General features: G+C 42.3%; 1 protein-coding gene across 1 annotated transcript in view; it reads right to left on the bottom strand.

The window, feature by feature from the left end:
- Positions 1-15,483: 15,483 nt before the first annotated feature.
- SV2C (synaptic vesicle glycoprotein 2C) overlaps positions 15,484-21,483 on the bottom strand; it is a 454,860-nt gene continuing 448,860 nt past the window's right edge. Inside the window, exon 13 of the mRNA XM_063963739.1 lies at positions 15,484-16,032. Within this exon, the coding sequence (XP_063819809.1) occupies positions 15,849-16,032 (184 nt within the window). The 3' untranslated portion in view covers positions 15,484-15,848. The remainder of the gene's footprint in view (positions 16,033-21,483) is intronic.

Raw genomic sequence — 21,483 nt, forward strand, 5'->3', positions numbered from 1 at the left:
AAGTAGGGGAAAAAAAGAATGCAAGTACACCGCCATATGTAGATGTGGAAGTAGTTACAGCCAGCATACAAACTATAGAAAATAATAAAAATATAACAAATATGACTGTAACCTATATATGTACTAATGAATGTTGAAGTTTTATTTAGGAGGAGAAGGTGACCTGATTGTTTTCAGCCATTTCTCATGCACCCAGAGGAGTATCCAACCGGTAAAAGAAGAGCAGTAGCCTGTGGGGGAAGTGGCTGAGACCAGTGGAACAGGTAAGTATGGTATCATTCGTGTACATATATAGTAAAACCCCCCCAAAAAAATCAAGAAAGTAACGTCAGAAATGGAGAAAAACCTGTCCGCACATTAGTATTTGCCAGTAGGAAAGCGGACAGAGACAAGGTAACCCCCGGGTATTTCTTTCAGTTACCATATAAGTATTCATTCCTAGTAATGCCCCTAGTCAAGATGAGCTCAGAAATGTTTGTTGGACCATGTACAGACCCTTAATACGGGATGAGAAGGATTGAATGAATACTTCGTATGACCTAGAAGCTTGGTAAACTTTTTTTTTGTCTTTTGCAGTAATAGAAAACTTTCCATCTGGATAAGACCACTGGTAAACACTAATTCGGCAAATGGGAGGTGGCTGTCTCCGTGCAAATGGACGGGCTCAATAAGGCATTGAGTGTCAGGGTGCAGACTTCTTTGCAAAATTGGAAAGGGGTCACAGTAGCTAATCTTAGAGAGTGTGTGCTATTGAACATCACAAGAATAGTGCTAGGCGCAGAGAACAACAGGTGGAGAGGTTGAGGACGGAAAGTATACTGGCACATACAGGAAAGACCCATCAGTCCAAACCCCAGATCCCTAATGGTCAATAATATGTTACACTTGTAGGAAGGAAGGGCATTTTGCCAGAGATTGTAGGAGTAGTAGGACACATAGTCAATATAGACCCCCAGACAGAAAACACAAGCAACATTATTAAACACATAGACGGGACCAAGGGACATATAGTAAGGAATCATAAGCCATATAGAAAACACAGATTCGGCTAATGGGAAGAACAAAATAAATGCAACATTACCCTTTGACAAAACTTGCTGGGGTTAAGATGGGGTCTCTAAACTTTTGCTTCTTTTTCCTAGCAGAAATGGCCCCTGATTAACTTAATTTTGTTAGATATGATATACATATACTGTGCTCCCGCTCAGGAAGTACAAAGTATGTTAGACACCCACGAAGACTAATGTCGCATTCTACTGTTCTAGATGCATGTCCATCACAGGTAGAGGAAATTATCTCACAGATACCGGGTTCCCTATGAACTTAGGATGGACAGGACACTGGATTAATGGCTGGGATAGTCCCAATAGCGATACGACAAACACAGAATTTTTTTTAAGGGGTGTATACCAAGTAGAGAATCACTTCCCCGTAGTGCCCAATCCAGTTGTCAAATTTTTATAAAATCTTCTTCACCTCTACAAACTCATCTGTCACCAACCTCTATTCTGTTTCTCTACAGTTTCCTCTTCATCTTTTGCGTTCACACAGGGTGGTACAATACATGGTCCCAATTACAGTTCAAACACCACATGCCTAGGTCCTTCAGAGTTCTGCCCAAACCCAGTATATCTCAACAGCACGATAACACCAGTATTGCTGCAGTGTACCTTGTCATGCACAAAGGGTGGAGAATGGGAATACTGGTGAAGGGAAATTTTGTATAGACACTGATATGCCTGTTGGTGAATGGCAAACCTGACATTTTCTTTTTCATTTTCTTCTTCTTTCTCTCCTCTAGAGATGTTTCTTTTTTCCTTTTTTTTTGAGTTATGCTCATGGTATTCTACATTGCAAACACACGATAGTAATTAAAATGAAAAAAATTGTGTTCCCTACAGGAAAAGGCAGTCTGGAGGACAAAGGGGTATGGCCAGGAGTCCTCAGGACTGTGGATAGGTGGACACGGTAAGCCAGTAGCCCCCAGAGCATACCTTCCAAGTCTAGCTGAGGTGGCACACGGTCTGACGCAAAGAGGGTATGTGCAGGCTGATGAGAGCCTACTGGTGTGCGCCAGGATTCTATTCTTATGCAGGTAAGAGAGCAATGACCTGTCTTGCTTGCTTGAGGAAGAATATTGGTAAAGCAATACCAACAGAGCCATCCCATATCCCTCCTGCAGACGGATCTTTTCAGGAAATACAAATCGACTTCATACAGTTAACACCCTTTAGGAATTATTGTTATGTATTGGTGTACACTGATGTTTTCTCAAACTGGGTAGAGGCATTTCCTGCCGCCACGGATGCTGCTGTGTTTACCGCAAAGAAAAATTGCGCAGAAATTTGTGTGTAGATAATGGTACCCCTAGAAGTAGGAGCAAAGCTTGAAATTGTACTATTGTGATCATAGATACTGCCACTAGTATTATGTAGCATTGGAACCACTCCCAGATCTTCACTCAACGAATCACCCTCTTCGGAAAAAAAATTTGGTTTTGATATTTGTGTCTTTTTGGTTGTTTTTGGAAGACAACCTCATGTCATGATTGATCCGCACAATAATCAAAAATACACCAATGAGGTGACAGTACAGTACCTTATTGAGATGAGCCAGCATTTGAGAACTTGACAAAATAACTTGAAACTGTTGATTGCTGGTATGCCAAATACTAACTGTCTTGATTGTGAACCAAGAGACTGTGTGATTGTTCTTACGCTCAGGTTGCCTAATAGACAGGTGGGAAGGACCATACCAAGTTTTGTTGACAGCACTATCCCAGTGAAAGTAGCCGAGAGAGAGACTTGGGTCCACGATTCCCATTGCAGGAAAGTCGGTAGTCCTTAAGGAACTCGTAAATGGAGTGAGATCGCAAAAGTATCACCAGAGACTCTGTTCCGTGAAGACTGAGAGGCGGCACTGTTCAGCACTACCTGAGCGTACTAAAGGATTGCAGAAAGACCAGTCATTGTAATTGATTTGTTATGAACAAGAGTTGTTTTGTTCTATTTCTCTTTTCTCTCTTTCCCGCTGACAAACATTTTTTTTCAGGATATTCTATTTTTGCTAGGTTTTTTTTATGAGGAGTCGAGTGTGGGACTGGAACTGGTTCTGGAGGAAGGAGTGATTTCCTTCTAGGATCCCAGGATTAGCCGATCAGTTTGTTAAAGTCAGAGAAAAATCAAAGGTCTAGTAGTTATGGAGTTCGGAGGTAATCAGGAACAATCAGACAATGGCTATTCACACATTGCAGATAAAGAGCTCATTAATATATGTGGAAGAAAGGTTTATGAGTGGCTCTCCCCGAACTCCGAAGGTTTCTGTTATTTAGGAAGGACACTACTTATAACCCTTGTTCAATTATTAAACAGACCTAGCATACGTTCCAGAAATGGAAACAATGTACAGAAAATGATAGGAATATGCACATCATGAAAATGTATATGTCACTGTCACTGTTTGTAAGAAAAAAAGGGGGTACACTAAGCGCTCAGGTGAGTGAAACCGCAATGTGATTGTCAGCGGCCTCTTGTAAAAGGGAATTGCCAATCCCTTAACACACAAAAATACCAAAGAAAACCAAGTGGCGCTTAACAATCATGTAGTAAGAAACATTTAATAAAAATGCAAATAAAATACAATGCAACAACCTCCCGGGGGTGTGATACAATGTTAAAACATCACAATAATATTGATAAACAATGTGATATATCTAAACTCCTGGTGTTTAATATAGCACCAGTTGGAGATAAATAATGAAGATTCAATTACCAATGTTAACACGGGAGTCTCAGGTTTAAGCAGAGTTCAATGTATACACTAAGATGTACAGCTGCAGGATATTTTCCAAATGAAGGGCTCACAGTGGCGTACTCACAGGTTGTTACCCGTAACCCGGGTTGAATGCGTTATTCAGCCAGTATGAACAAATGTTATAATAAATGGAAATATATGCACCTGTTATCACTGGGCAGGAGCTTTCGATGCCTGCTCCCTGGTGCTATCCCGTTAGCCAGGGAGATGTTAAACACCAGAGCCTCAGCGATGAATGGAAAGCGGTGCTGCAGTGCAAAGGGAGCTTGATTTAGCCGTCCTCACCGAGACGCTGCCGCATCCGAGAGCTCCGTGTCCCCCTGCACGGAGACCGACAACTGTTGGAGCCGGAATGATGGCAAAGGTCAGGCCGAATGCACTGACCAGTGGCCCGCCTGTCGTTAGTGCTGCCAGGCAATGTAGAGGCAGCTATAGCTGGAGCCGTGTAGATAGGAAGCTGCGGGCTGGGATCTCCGAGCCGCAGCAGTCAATCTGGGTTCCCGTGCACGGCTCTAGTGGGGGATAGACGTACACAGCGGTACCGATCCTCATAGAATGTCCTGTATTCCTTAACGCGTTTCAATGCCAGCAGGGCGTCTTTCTCAAAAGGCAGGTATACCTGGGAGTGGGAGTGTTCAGTACTTATACCTACTCCACAGGTGGGGCTAATTGTTAATAATTAATTTCAGCCATTCTCAATCCTCAGGTAAGGTAAAAATACTTTAGACTCCTTCATTTCAAAGCAGACACACACATTAGAAAATAAAACGAGGAAATTGTTATATTAATACAATGGAGCAATAACCGTTAATACGGGGCTTGTAGACATACAACACTAAATGCAATTTCATAAACAGTACAAATCGATTAAAACGGAAACATGAGACTGGGAATAAGAAAACACCATCATGAAAAGTGTGTATTATAGTAATTACTAATAACCAATAACCATAACATTTTACGTGTATATAAATGGATATGAGTACACATGGTCCTATATTCTTATCACAATGATTCTGAAAAAGACCGGTGATGAAAAGCAGCTTATTTTGTGTGGATCTATATTGCTACCCTCAATTCCAAACTCTGCTGACAGCAGAACATGTTCTATTAAGTGGAGAAAAGACCCCCCCATTCCTAGAATACTATACTTATATCCAAAAGAGAAGGGGGGGGGGGGGAGGGGGGGAAAGAAAAGAAAAAGAGAGGAAATGTGGAGATACATAAATATAAAACCTGCTTACTTAAGTAAAGAAAGTACTAGATGTATAAAGGACAGCTATTGCACAGCAAGGTACCAGGGACCCTTGGACTAAAAAAATAAATTAATTATAAAATACTCCTAAAAGTGCTGAAATTATAAACAAAAGATGGGCCCCTAGATAAACTCCAGATCAATAGTTTCATTGAGACCTTGCGGGTTAAGTGTCTGTAGTCTTAGGATCCATGCTTCCTCCTGTCTACACAAAATTCTGAAGGGATCACCTCCCCTGCTAGTTGCTGGAATATGTTCAAGCTCAACCAGAAGGAGCCCAGTAGGGTCACCCCCATGAAACTCAGAAAAATGACGTGGAACACTGTGATTCAAACATTTATTTAGGATGTTTCTTCTGTGTTCCATAAATCTGAGCTTCAGGGGGCGTGTGGTTCGACCACATAGTATAGCTGACATGGACATATTAATAAATATATCACATGGTGAGTGCTACAGTTGATAAAAGTGTTGATTCTATACTCCTTTTTGGAGACATGTGAAACAACACTTTTAGTCTTATTCAAAACAAAGGAACAAGTGGTGCACTTTCCATGATTGCACCTATAAAAACCTGTGACCTCTGGTCCAATTAGGGTTCTTTGTGTGCTTTTTAAAGCCTGATTCGCATGTCCTTTAAAGAAGCTAGGAGCCAAAATGTTTTTCAGATTCCTAGCCTTTTTAAAAACTATCGCTGGTGTTTTATCTAGATGGTCCTTGAGAATAGGATCAGTAAACAATAATCTGTAATTTTTGTTCACTATGCTCTTGATTTTATTAGCAGCTACATTAAATTTAGATTTAAATACTAGACTGTACTTGTCTTTATTTTTTAATTTATTTTTATTTTTGTTTGTATTTTTGTTTTTATTATTAGTGTCATTAGTTTCATTATTCTTGATCTCAATAAGACTACCAGAAGGAACCTCTTGTGTGGGGATGCTATCGTAATCATTATTCTCCAGGTTCACACCACCTGAGGGACTAGATCCCTGCATATCCATATGCCTTATGTTATCATCAAGCCCAAGAGTATCTTTCCGTACAAGTTTAGAGGCATATAGTAAAGCTTCATCTAATACTGCTTGTGGATAATCGCAACCTTGGAATATTTCCACCAGATCCCTAACTTGTTCCTGATATTTTGTATCGAAAGTGCAGTTTCTTCTTAACCTATGTACCTGACTTTTCGGTACATTCTTGAGCCAACTTTTATTATGGTTGCTAGAATAGGGTATAAAATTACACACATCTACTGATTTTATAAAGGGAGAGACTGTAACGACTTCCTCTACCACCTCCACCGTTACATCTAGAAAATTAATATGACGGATGGTGAGTGCATGTGAAGGTTAAACCATAAGTGTTGTTATTAATATAATTACCACTGTCACTGTTTGTGTCTTCTTCATCTACCCAGCAGAATCTCAATCGAATCCAAACATCAGTGTACAAAGACGTAGGTACTACATGTATGTGTGAAATGTTCGTCGCAAATCAGACATTATAGGCCAAAGCACTGTCCCAGCATACTCTATAGGTTGAATGTTGTCCCACACCCAACCAGTGGTCCCGTGACCGCCAAGTGCATATAGAGGATGTCTCATCCTCCTCCCTGTCTTCCCCAAATATAGTCAAGCGTCTGATTTGCGAAACGAATACATACTTGTGTCTAGGTCACCGATTATTATATGAAATATTTTTTTTCTTATGTTAATAAGCGATGGCAGTTATTGTTTACTGCCAAAGGGTGGACTGTCGAAGTCAAAAATATTACATAAAAAGAACATACAAACTACACACATTATGAGTCGCTATACTTGCAAATACGCGCAGCGAGCACAGCAATATATGGTAACACACGCATTTACACGGACATGCCACAGAGATGGATTCGACACTTATTTCATGTACTACATAATTATAATAATACCAAGCGCCAGACATCATGATGATTTAAAATTATATAATAAAGTAATGTCATGTATGTGTATTATTTGAACGAAGCCAGATACACCTGTCATATTTGGTATTAAAGCAAGCAGATTAATGTGTAGATTAATTTGATACTTGTTATTAAGTTGTAGGACATTGCAACAAATAGTTATGATTAAATGTATGAAAGGTGAAATCACTTTTATTAGAGCAATAGATATTCCAAACAGGTAGTGGACAGGAAACTCATGCCAGCCCCTTTGGACGTCCCCAAGGCTGAACCTGTTCAGCACACGAATAGACTAGTGACTCATCATGAATGAGAAAGTCCCCTCCCCCAAAAACTAGATAACACATTGCTGATCACACAGGAGGTCACTTGCTGTTTTGTCTCAGAGGATGATGGACTTGCTTCTACACCAGTTCCTGCATGATTTTACACAGAGAGAGAGAGAGTGATATGGAGAGACGAATTTATATAACTTAAGGATAATGGTATAGTATGCTGTAACTGTAACTATATGTTTTAACTGCTTACTGTGTGAGTTGTAACCATGTAACTATAGGTATACTGTACATTGTAATATATTGAATCCATATCCTTTTAATAACAAATATATACATCAATGAGCTTTGGAACTCAGATAATGTGTGGGTGTATTGTTTTCTCTTATGGGATGCAGTGTTTTGCGATGTACAGCGCACATTCATGGCAAATGGTAATAAGATGTGCAGGCGTCTACAATATATATTAGAGCGGGCATTTTAAATATTTGTAAGGAAACAATTTGGCATTCACACCCCGTACTTGCGTGGGTTTCCTCTGGGTATTCCGGTTTCCTCCCACAATCCAAAAATATACTAGTAGGTTAATTGGATCCCAACAAAATTAACCCTAGCGTGAATGTGTGTGTGTGTGTGTGTGTGTGTACATGTGGTAGGTAATATAGATTGTAAGTTCCACTGGGGCAGGGACTGATGTGAAAGGCCAAGTATTCTCTGTAAAGAGCTGCGGAATGTGTGTGCGCTACTGTATATAAATAACTGGTAATAAATAAATAAACACTGTGTTGCATAATTTGAATTTTGACTCATACTGTTTGGCATAATGTGAATTTTGGATCATACTGTGTGGCATATGTGAATTTTGGCTTATACTGTGTTGCATAATGTGAATTTTGACTCATACTGTGTGGCATAATGTGAATTTTGGATCATACTGTGTGGCATAATGTGAATTTTGACTCATACCTTGTGGTATAATGTGAATATTGGATCGTACTGTGTGGCATAATGTGAATTTTGGATCATACTGTGTGGCATAATGTGAATTTTGGATCATACTGTGTTGCATAATGTGAATTTTGGCTCATACTGTGGTGCATAATGTGAATTTTGGCTCATACTGTGGTGCATAATGTGAATTGTGGATCATACTGTGTGGCATATTGTGAATTTTGGCTCATTCAGTGTGGCATAATGTGAAAGGAGCACCAGTACTAGATAGTATAAGAGGTCCTACTATTGTGGTGCATAATGTGTATAAGGGATATATGGTGTGTTACACTACATCTAAGGACACGCCCCCTTTTGAGTGGCCACAAACCCTTTTCCGGAGCGCATAATTACAACTTTCTCTTTTTCATACCCCCACTTCAAAATTTCCACTTCCACCACTGGTATTAGGCCAACTTTATGCGTAAGAATAAGACCAATGTCCTCATCAAACAGCAGAGGTTCAACCAGACAATACATAGGGGTAAATTTACTAAGCTTCTAATAGGAAAAAGAGGTGATATTGCCCATAGCAACCAATCAGATTCTGTCTATCATTTTATAGGATGCAATAGAGAAATGATAGAATCTGATTTGTTGCTCTTTTCATTTTTAGAACCTTTAGTAAATTTACTCTATAGTATCAGAAGTTTTGGGGCAGAGCAAAATGTGAACTTCCCTGATTATACAATGTGGAATTAATGCTGTATTTGCTTATTTGATACCATTTGTGCCAGTACTATGGCTTCTGTAGACTTGGGGGTCTATTTACTAAGCCTTGGATGGAGATAAAGTACCAGCCAATCAGCTCCTGTCATTTTTCAAACACAGCCTGTGACACGGCAGTTAGACAGTGATTGGCTGGTACTTTATCTCCATCCAAGTCTCAGTAAATAGACCCCTTGGTGCCTAATGAAGAGTACTGTACCCCAGCCTTATCTTCTAAGTCTTCCTAAATAAAAATCACATATTAAGCACAGTGTACTCTATTGTGTTTTTCTTTCTAGCGTTCGGGTTTACCTCTAGTTCTGTTCTATCCCTCTCCCTCTCTAGGGCTGTTGTGTATTTCACATTTGTGTATGTCTGGGTTCCAACTGAGTGATTTTCTTACAGTGATTAATCCACAAGAAAACCTTCACAGCACAATCTGCGAGCTCACCTCTTCAGTATGATTGATTGTAACTGTAAGTATCTTGTGACGGCTAGGAAACACGGTATCTGGACTCCAGGTCGACACCAGTAAGGTCGCCACCAATTGGTTAACACACCTTAGGTCGGCACCTGAAATAGGTCGACATGGAAAATTTTTCTCTTCATTTTTTGAACTTTTTCATACTTTACGATCCACGTGGACTACAACTGGGACCGGTAACCTGTGCCGAGCGCAGCAAGGCACCTTGCCCGAAGCAGCGAGCCATGCAAGGGGACACGGTGCACTAATTGGGGTTCCCGGTCACATTATGGAGAAAACAACACCCAAAAAAACATTAAAAACGCATGTCGACCTTTTTTCATGTCGACCTATTTCAGGTGTCGTCCTAAGGTGTGTCGACCAATTGGTGTCGACCCTGAGTCCCAGACCCAGGAAACACATATACTTAAATGTGAATATGGCATCATTAATACATATAAATTAAATATTCAGTATCCGACAAAAAGTGAATTCTTTTTGATCCTAGTTTACAAGAATTATTTCCATGGCGTCATGTCGCTAGGTCCTAGTGAACTTGATAGGCTACATCCTTATGGGGGAGATGTACTAAGCCTTTAAAGTGATACATTTCACTGTGATAAAGTACCAGCCAATCAGCTCCTAACTGCCATGTTACGGGTTGGGTTTAAAAAATGACAGTTACTGTAGGAGCTGGTTGGTTGGTGCTTTATCACAGTGCAATTTATCACTTTTCAAGGCTTAGTACATCTGTGCAGTGTCGGACTGGGGCATGAAGGGCCCACCAGGGGAATGCAGTTATGGGGCCCATACTTAGTGGTGTGGCCAGCCTACAAAGGGGGTGTGGCCAGCCTACACAGAGGCTTGAAATACACAATAGTTTTGTGCAGTGTAATGCAACATATCTACCATGTATAATACAAGTGCACAGTCTGAAACCTGATCCTTAGAGGAAGGAGTGGGCCCTCAGGCAGTGGGGCCTACCGGTGGTTTCCCTGGTACCCCTGTGGGCCAGTCCAACCCTGCATCTGTGTATTAGTTCAACTCAAAAAATATTTTTTTCTTAAATGAACTAATGAACCATGGATTACACAGAGGGAACATAAATACACCACAATGGCAGGCAATATCACAGGAGTCATTATAGAGAATCAATCTTTATTTGTATTCAGCAGAAAGAAAAATACTATTTTCTCAGTTCGCTCTTCATTAAATATCTTTGTGTTTAATTACAATTAGAATGGATATTTGTCAGATAAATGTATACACACGTGTGGTCTCTTCTTGTACATGATCAGGTGCCACAGAGCATGCCCTTTCACAATTCTACACACAGCGTTAGCTCATGGAACATTTGTAAAAAGGTGTAAAAAGGTTTGGGTAGATTTGGCAATATGATACATACAGCAGTAGCATACAGGACAATGAGGTCACCAAGGTAACAGAGATACTATTAGAAGCAAGCAGGTCTGGCTGACCACAAGGTGGCCAATGAACCACAAGGTGACCTAAACATCAGGCCAGGAATGACCATTGATCTTGCAGTGCTGGAGATTTCTTACAGTAGAATTTCTTATATAGATTTCAGCAGCTGATGGATGCCTGCTTCTACTTCTGAAAGTGAAGTCCCATAATGTCTTACAGATCAATAGAGATTGGCACAAAGTTTTGTAGATGGTTTATCTGTGACCGTTTACATGAATTGTGGACAAGCTGTCTTCCATCTTGGCACAGATCAGCACAATAGCACTAGTGGGGGTGTATATTGCCCCTAGTGATCTATACCAGCCCACTCCAGCGAACCAACTAAAATTCTGTAAGGAAAAGGATTCTTAAATTCACACATCATGCTAACACATACATTGGGGAATATGAAAATACACACTCAGATATGATTTCCCGCTGGAACACAAGGATGTATCACGTTTGAAAGCACAGCTGGTATTACAGTGATTCGTAGGGGAAAGGCGCATACACTAGTTCTCTGGCTGTGTTAAAAAAAATGAGCAATTTGCTTTCCCCTAAGTTAGTATTATCTCTATGGCTCAGTGTCACATCTGTGGTAAATTACAAAAATATTCTGCTTCATTATGATCACACAGAGACACAAATTGTAACTGCTTGCAAATATTGTGTCACAAACCCAAATGGAATACAATATGAGGAAATAAATATGAGGAAAATAAGGAAAATTACATTGAAATAAATATGAGGAAAATATGAGAAAAATAAAATTGATTTAATCAATCCATATGAAACATTGGCATGTTTTATATCTTTCCACAGACAAATAACTACAGTATGAGCGTTTTGCATTTCACAAAATCATTATTTAATTGTCATTGATGCTTTCTCTGTTCCTGATTGGTTATACAGTTTCAGTCCCACTCCTCCCATTATCTATGGTGAGTCTGTGATGCAAGAGTTTAAGGTAGCACCTCATTATATATTTGAATATACAAGGGATAATTAGCCATCCTGTGGATATGTTTATAAATATCAGAAGAGACTGCCTAATAAAAGAAAAGGGAGGCCAATCTTGGAATCGGGGTCAGTGGGATCCCGAGATTTTAGCCCAAAAACACTGAGATTTGAATCCCGGGATTGGTGCCTCCAGGCTGTGATCTCAGAGGTCATGCTCCACAGCCCAACACCCACCCCTTAAGCAGAAGTGTGCTGCAGTCAGTGCCGCAGCTGTTGGTGACAGTGAGTGACACTGTGACGCTGTCACTGTGTCACACTGTATGAGCGGCGCCTGCAGCTGGAGTGAGACTATCTTCGAGACTATGAGTGACTTGTTGGAGGAGGACCACGGTGAGACTGAGTATAGGACCGGGTACCTGTGTTGCTGTCTGCTGCAACTCAATCCCAGGAATCCTGGGATTGAGATTTTTTTTAATCCCGAATTCCAGGATTGCAAAAATGAGGTGGGATTGGCTTCCCTATATAGGCGATTCTATTTACTGATGTTGGCTTAACAATTTATATGACCGCATACATTTGGACTGGCACAAAGTGGCTACTACTCCAGTTTGCATGCAAATTCGCACTGCGGTTGCTCAGAGACTGACTGCACGCATATGCACCTGAACAGATTAGCGCAATTCAGCCGCTTACTGCCACCTGTGCCTAAAGAGGTGAGACAGGGGAGTGAGGGGCACTCTAACCTGGGCAGAGTACAAAAAAGGTGGGTATATATACCTGGCATCCTAAAACAATAAATACAAATAACAATTTCATTTATTTTCTTTTTAGATAAATTGTAAACTCTGTTATATTTACATTTTTTTCTAGAATATGTATCTAAAAAAGGTATTTAATACAATTTTTTTAAACTCTATTTTATTCCCTTTAAAAAAAAAGAATCTTCTGCCGTACTTAATTGTCAAATAAGTAATGGGAATATACGCCGGCCCCTTCATATAATATAGTTGTCACATTAATGATTTAAGTACTATCAGTTGGAGGGGTTGGGATGTAATCAGCCAATCAGAAGAGGCTGGAAAGTACTGCTGACAGTCATCAACATTATTGCGTGTTGCTACACGTCATCCAACGCCCGCAAGAGACGCGTCACCTAAAATGCATATCTTTGAATGCTGACATGAGTAATTCTATAGCAATTATGTGAACATGTCCTCGCTGTAATCAACCTAGGCTTGCCTCTCTAGGTATAGAGCGATGCAAGTGAAAAGCTTGCCAAACATGTATAGTCACGCATGCTTGCACATTTTTAATGCACATGTGCAGTATGGAAATACACAGCTTCAGCAAAGAATGAAAAGAACCGAACATCTATCTTTGAATGAGCCCCTGTGTAACTCAGCTTTCATGAAACGTCCCACGTTATTCAGCCAGAGCAACGAGCTCAGTTAGAAACACAGAAACGCAAAGTGATGCTGAGATTTAGGGGCAGATTTATTAAGCCTGGTGAAGTGACACAGTGATAAAGTACCAGCCAATCAGCTCCTTACTACTATGTCACAGGCTGGGTTTGAAAAATGACAGGAGCTGACTGGCTGGTGCTTTATCACCTTCCACTTTATCACTTCACCAGGCTTAATAAATCTGCCCCTGAATTTGGTAATCCAGGGGAAGTGACGTATCATCTCCGCCTTCAGGTGGCAAATCCTTTAAGAACATTCACGTGAAACCTCTGCGCTACATGGTAACACAAAGCCCCACATGATGGGCTGGGGAAGAAGATGGAAAGAATGTCTGTGAGAAGCAGACAGACTCTTTCAACCAGCTCCCAACCTGGGAGCTCAGGAAGAAGATGGGACTCACACAGTATCTTGTTGGTTTGTGCCTGTTTCGCAACCTTTTCTAGAATGTTATAATATTAAATAATATTTTGATAATAATATATTTTTCTAAATATATTACTTTATATACAGTAGTTTGCTATAATGTACATAATCTGGGCAGAGCTGTTTACTTTGCTGCCTTCAGATATGACAGACCATTGCTTTTTGCATAGTATTGTAGCCAATACCTACTGCAGGGCTGAGCATGTTTTATTTCAGGGCTACAAAGATAAAGGCCACAGTGAGAAGCAAAAAAGGGAATTAACTATTTATACATTGGGGCATATGTAATAGAGTCCGAGTTTGCCGAAGGTGCCAGGATGCCGGCTGATAGCAGAGTGTTTTTTAAAGCTGCAATAATTTACAACAGAGATTTTCAAACTTTTCCAACTCGCGGCACACTGAACAAGATTTAAATATTGCCAAGGCACATTCACATGGTGATGCATGGTGCAGTTGCCTGTCCTACGATGTCATGTCGCAGCTTCTCCATAGGTAACGCCTGAGACACATCTGAGAAAGCCAGAAGAGCCCAACACTGCCCGGGCCCAAAATTAGAACTGGCTCTGCAACCACTAACCCCACCAGTATTGATCGTTCCAGGGCCTCAGTAGCGGCAAAACACTGACGGGCCTGGCTGTGCTTCTATGGCGGCACACCTGGAGACTGATTAGGGCACACTAGTGTGCCACGGCACAGTGGATGAAAAATACTGATTTACAAGGCATAGTTTGCCTTGTAAATGATTGCCGCTTTAAAAACACTCTCAAACTCTGAGCCTATTACATATGCCCCCCTAGATTTATTTATGATATTTCCTATTCCCTACCTGGGTGCCGCAGCTCACTCACAGGGTCAAGGCGGCTGGCAGGCAGGCATCTTTGTAGGCTACACTGATTAATGTGATCCTGTGTGTGTTTCCCCCAACTCATTCACCTGGCTGCTTATATCCAGAGCCTGGTATGCTAGCATAAAGCAGATTCATTCCTCTTCCCATATTTACTTTGTTCCATCCTCTGTCTATGTCTCTCCCTGCGCCTCCCTGTGAGTGTCTGTCTCTCCCTTTGTGATAGTTTCTCTATCCGTCTCTTTGTGTGTATGTCTCCCAACCCTTCTGATCCCCCTACTTTTTCTCTCATCTGATCCCACATTCCACTGTCCATTTTCCCCATACCTTCTCTCCCCTCATCTTCCAATACTCACCTCTACACTCCTTTTCTCCTGGTTTAATTGATGAGAGCTATACAACCAGGTTTGGTGGCTGCTGACCAGAAGTGATGTGAACAAGCAGAATGCAATCGTATCCAACACCTCATAACGGACTGAACATAAGCATTGCAGGGGAGCACAATTTTCTGAGTTTAATCATTTTCATTGAGTGTCTCCATAGGAAACGCTTGGCATAGGGGTACCATGACACAAAGGAGTGCCAAGAACCGAGAAGAGAACTGTACTAATCTATCACAGCCTGTATGGTTCCGTGTTACAGAACCTGCCCATGTGACACACCAGTATTGCTTTGGGAAAAAAATTATTGGACTGCCTTGTTATGTGGAATTGCATACCTAAATGGAAACATTCATAGGACGTCCAAAATGGAATTACATGTTTGACTTATCAATGCCCCTTTATCCATCAAATGTCTGCGTTCTGTGACTGTAACCAATAATGGAAGAAAGGCTTATGGTAACATTTATATTTTCACTATAGTAGAAAAAAAAACCTTTGCCTGAACTTTGGTGACTTTTAATATCCATCCAGTCTTATAAGTTGCTCACTATAAGTGCCTGTAGTCTGAGTGCATATAAATATGGAAACACTGAGGTGGTCCTTGATAAAAAATAAATATAAAAATAAAAAAAACAAATAAAGAACATTGAACAATATACAGTACAGCTTATGGAAAAAGCTAAATGAAAAAAAAAAAAACATTGGACAACTTTAGTTCTAACTACACTGCACAACAAAGACAAGAACATTATAATAACATGATGTTTTGGGTCAGTTAAATTCTGAGTATTTTATCCAGTTGTTTTATACAGTGGACTGTTAGAAAAGAATACAGAAAAACATTGGTGATGGCTTTTGTTTCCGTTTACATCAACACCTGGTTTCTTGTGTCTGGCAGTCGCAGTCCCACCAGACCTCCACATACAAGCACAGCTGAGGCCAGAAGAATAGGTATGGCTTTGGTGATTCCGACAAGTGAACCAAATATCAAGTTTCCAAGTACTGCTGCCGCTTTACACAGTGCATTCAAATAGCCAAAACCCGTGGACCTGTAATTAAACAAATACTGTAAGAACAAATATTAAAGGGGTTTGACAGATATACATTTTCCTAATAAATCCTAATATGTTCCTAACGGCATGCTCAGTTTCTTCTTCTACACACTTTCTATTTCCAGAGGGTGCAATAGAACACACTGGCTGTTGCTAGGGCTGAGCGACTTCCTTTGTCTTGACAGCTGGAGGAGAGTATTGCTGATCTCCGGTTGGCTGCAGCTGTCAGGAGAAAGAGCTTTACAACTAATGCAGAGGAAAAGAGGATGAATAATTGGTTGGCTTAGTAAACTTGATAAGGGCATTGGTGGAAAACGAGGAGGAAGGAGAGGTAAGAGGGGCAATGGAGAAGCAAACTGATACCCGTTTCTAACCACCGTAAAAACTCAAGTTATTGTCAGTGTCAAGATCCATCACTTTATCTGATCCCAGAATACGGTATTATTGAAATTGCATGTTGTATCAGTGTGTATGCTGTATGGAAAATGTCATTTGTAAATCTGTATGAACTGAGTCAGAGGACATTTGGAGTGTAAAAATAAATGTATGTGTACTCTACCCAGCAGGAGGCCCTGTGTAACTGGTACTGTCTCCTGGCCGCTCACAGAGGAGTCAAAATCTTTTGAAGAAAGGTGATAGAACTTGCTCAAGAAGGCATCTGGTTATAGAATCTCTTCCTGACCAAGTTTATAAAACTGCCCAGTACAGTGTATTGATAAATCACAGGTCTTAGTCTTCAAACAGAATGAAACAAGATAAGTAATGGCTCCTGCTTGTGTGACCAGGAAAATGCTAGGTTATGAGCACACAAAGGACCTTCAGAAACATAGACACAAACAATCAATTCTGGCATTGACAGAATTAAATACCAAAGGTGGGTGTGTGGCAAGGAGCAGATGGAAGGATAAAGATGTGTGTGTGTGTAGGTGATTCAGTGTCACTTACGTAAGGCAGCCACACAGCTTGGATAATTAAATTATATCAGGATTGGCCTGATCCAAGCACTGTTCTGTTCCGAAGAGGTGATTTGGACTATATTTTTATCCTTTTATTTTCTTTGAAATTGTCTGTAATCAGTGTGTACTTTAAATAATCACATACTCTTTGTTCTTCTTTTTTATTAAAACCTAATTTGAAGATCTAATAATAAGAATTTACTCACCGGTAATTCTATTTCTCGTAGTCCATAGTGGATGCTGGGGACTCCGTCAGGACCATGGGGAATAGCGGCTCCGCAGGAGACAGGGCACAAAATTTTAAAGTTTGACCACTAGGTGGTGTGTACTGGCTCCTCCCCCCATGACCATCCTCCAAGCCTCAGTTAGGATACTGTGCCCGGACGAGCGTACACAATAAGGAAGGATTTTGAATCCCGGGTAAGACTCATACCAGCCACACCAATCACACCGTACAACTTGTGATCTGAACCCAGTTAACAGTATGATAACGTAGGAGCCTCTGAAAAGATGGCTCACAACAATAAACAACCCGATTTTTTTGTAACAATAACTATGTACAAGTATTGCAGACAATCCGCACTTGGGATGGGCGCCCAGCATCCACTACGGACTACGAGAAATAGAATTACCGGTGAGTAAATTCTTATTTTCTCTGACGTCCTAGTGGATGCTGGGGACTCCGTCAGGACCATGGGGATTATACCAAAGCTCCCAAACGGGCGGGAGAGTGCGGATGACTCTGCAGCACCGAATGAGAGAACTCCAGGTCCTCCTTAGCCAGGGTATCAAATTTGTAGAATTTTACAAACGTGTTCTCCCCTGACCACGTAGCTGCTCGGCAGAGTTGTAATGCCGAGACCCCTCGGGCAGCCGCCCAAGATGAGCCCACCTTCCTTGTGGAGTGGGCATTGACAGATTTTCAATGCTCTGACAACGTCCAGCAACTTGGAATCCTCCAAATCGCTAGTAGCCGCAGGCACCACAATAGGCTGGTTCAGGTGAAACGCTGATACCACCTTAGGTAGAAAATGAGGACGCGTCCTCAATTCTGCCCTGTCCAAATGGAAAATCAGATATGGGCTTTTATACGATAAAGCCGCCAATTCCGACACTCTCCTGGCTGAAGCCAGGGCCAGTAGCATGGTTACTTTCCATGTAAGATATTTCAAATCTACCGATTTGAGTGGCTCAAACCAATGGGATTTGAGAAAATCCAAAACTACATTGAGATCCCACGGTGCCACTGGGGGCACAACCGGGGGCTGTATATGTAGTACTCCTTTTACAAAAGTCTGGACTTCAGGAACTGAAGCCAATTCTTTCTGGAAAAAAATCAACAGGGCCGAAATTTGAACCTTAATGGACCCTAATTTGAGGCCCATAGATAATCCTGTTTGCAGGAAATGTAGGAATCGACCCAGTTGAAATTCCTCTGTCGGGGCCTTCCTGGCCTCACACCATGCAACATATTTTCTCCAAATGCGGTGATAATGTTGTGCAGTCACCTCCTTCCTGGCTTTGACCAGGGTAGGGATGACCTCTTCCGGAATGCCTTTTTCCCTTAGGATCCGGCGTTCAACCGCCATGCCGTCAAACGCAGCCGCGGTAAGTCTTGGAATAGACACGGTCCCTGCTGAAGCAGATCCCTTCTTAGAGGTAGAGGCCATGGATCTTCCGTGAGCATCTCCTGAAGTTCCGGGTACCAAGTCCTTCTTGGCCAGTCCGGAGCCACTAGTATCGTTCTTACTCCCCTTTGCCGTATAATTCTCAGTACCTTGGGTATGAGAGGCAGAGGAGGGAACACATACACTGACTGGTACACCCATGGTGTTACCAGAGCGTCCACAGCTATTGCCTGAGGGTCTCTTGACCTGGCGCAATACCTGTCCAGTTTTCTGTTGAGGCGGGACGCCATCATGTCCACCATTGGTCTTTCCCAATGGACTACAATCATGTGGAAGACTTCTGGATGAAGTCCCCACTCTCCCGGGTGAAGATCGTGTCTGCTGAGGAAGTCTGCTTCCCAGTTGTCCACTCCCGGGATGAACACTGCTGACAGTGCTATCACATGATTTTCCGCCCAGCGAAGAATCCTTGCAGCTTCTGCCATTGCCCTCCTGCTTCTTGTGCCGCCCTGTCTGTTTACGTGGGCGACTGCCGTGATGTTGTCCGACTGGATCAACACCGGCTGACCCTGAAGCAGAGGTTTTGCCAGGCTTAGAGCATTGTAGATTGCTCTTAGTTCCAGTATATTTATGTGAAGAGACGTTTCCAGGCTTGACCACACGCCCTGGAAGTTTCTTCCTTATGTGACCGCTCCCCAGCCTCTCAGGCTGGCATCCGTGGTCACTAGGACCCAGTTCTGTATGCCGAATCTGCGGCCCTCTAACAGATGAGCACTCTGCAACCACCATAGCAGAGAGACCCTTGTCCTTGTCGACAATTTTAACCGCTGATGCATCTGCAGATGCGATCCGGACCATTTGTCTAGCAGATCCCACTGAAAAATTTGTGCATGGAATCTGCCGAATGGAATCGCTTCGTAAGAAGCCACCATTTTTCCCAGGACTCTTGTGCATTGATGCATAGACACTGTCCCTGGTTTTAGGAGGTTCCTGACGAGTTCGGATAACTCCCTGGCTTTCTCCTCCGGAAGAAATACCTTTTTCTGAACAGTGTCCAGAATCATCCCTAGGAACAGCAGACGTGTCGTCGGGATCAGTTGGGATTTTGGAAAATTCAGAATCCACCCGTGCTGTTGGAGCACTACTTGAGTTAGTGCTACTCCGACCTCCAGCTGTTCTCTGGATCTTGCCCTTATCAGGAGATCGTCCAAGTAAGGGATAATTAATACGCCTTCTCTTCGAAGAAGGATCATCATTTCGGCCATTACCTTGGTAAAGACCCTGGGTGCCGTGGACAATCCAAACGGCAGCGTCTGAAACTGATAATGACAGTTTTGTACCACGAACCTGAGGTACCCTTGGTGTGAAGGGCAAATTGGGACATGAAGGTAAGCATCCTTGATGTCCAAGGACACCATAAAATCCCCTTCTTCCAGATTCGCTATCACTGCTCTGAGTGACTCCATCTTGAACTTGAATTTTTGTATGTACAGGTTCAGAGATTTCAGATTTAGAATAGGTCTTACCGAGCCGTCCGGCTTCGGTACCACAAATAGCGTGGAGTAATACCCCTTTCCCTGTTGTAGAAGGGGTACCTTGATTATCACCTGCTGAGAATACAGCTTGTGAATGGCTTCCAATACCGTCGCCCTGTCTGAGGGAGACATTGGCAAAGCAGATTTTAGGAACCGGCGAGGGGGAGACTTCTCGAATTCCAACCTGTAACCCTGAGATACTACCTGCAGGATCCAGGGGTCCACCTGCGAGTGAGCCCACTGTGCGCTGAAATTCTTGAGGCGACCCCCCACCGCCCCTGAGTCCGCTTGTAAGGTCCCAGCGTCATGCTGAGGCCTTTGCAGAAGCCGGGGAGGACTTCTGCTCCTGGGAAGAGGCTGCTTGCTGCAGTCTCTTACCCTTTCCTTTGCCTCGGGGCAAATATGAATGTCCTTTTGCTCGCTTGTTCTTATAGGAACGAAAGGACTGCGGCTGAAAAGACTGCGTCTTTTTCTGCTGGGAGGGGACTTGAGGTAAAAAGGTGGACTTCCTGGCTGTCGCCGTGGCTACCAAATCCGATAGACCGACCCCAAATAATTCCTCCCCCTTATACGGCAATACTTCCATATGCCGTTTGGAATCCGCATCGCCTGACCACTGTCGTGTCCATAGACTTCTTCTGGCAGATATGGACATCGCACTTACTCTTGATGCCAGAGTGCAGATATCCCTCTGTGCATCTCGCATATAAAGGAATGCATCCTTTAATTGCTCTATAGTCAATAAAATACTGTCCCTATCCAGGGTATCAATATTTTCAGTCAGGGAATCCGACCAAGCCACCCCAGCACTGCACATCCAGGCTGAGGCGATTGCTGGTCGCAGTATAACACCAGTATGTGTGTATATACTTTTTAGAGTATTTTCCAGCCTCCTATCAGCTGGATCCTTGAGGGCGGCCGTATCAGGAGACGGTAACGCCACTTGTTTGGATAAACGTGTGAGCGCCTTGTCCACCCTAGGGGGTGTTTCCCAGCGCGCCCTAACCTCTGGCGGGAAAGGGTATAATGCCAATAACTTCTTTGAAATTAGCAGTTTTTTATCAGGGGTAACCCACGCTTCATCACACACGTCATTCAATTCCTCTGATTCAGGAAAAACTACAGGTAGTTTTTTCAGACCCCACATAATACCCCTTTTTGTGGTACTTGCAGTATCAGAGATATGCAAAGCCTCCTTCATTGCCGTGATCATATAACGTGTGGCCCTACTGGAAAATACGTTCGTTTCTTCACCGTCGACACTAGATTCGGTGTCCGTGTCTGGGTCTGTGTCGACCGACTGAGGCAAAGGGCGTTTTACAGCCCCTG

The sequence above is a fragment of the Pseudophryne corroboree genome, chromosome 1 (assembly GCF_028390025.1).
Source record: "Pseudophryne corroboree isolate aPseCor3 chromosome 1, aPseCor3.hap2, whole genome shotgun sequence".
In the NCBI taxonomy this organism is placed as follows: Eukaryota; Metazoa; Chordata; class Amphibia; order Anura; family Myobatrachidae; genus Pseudophryne; species Pseudophryne corroboree.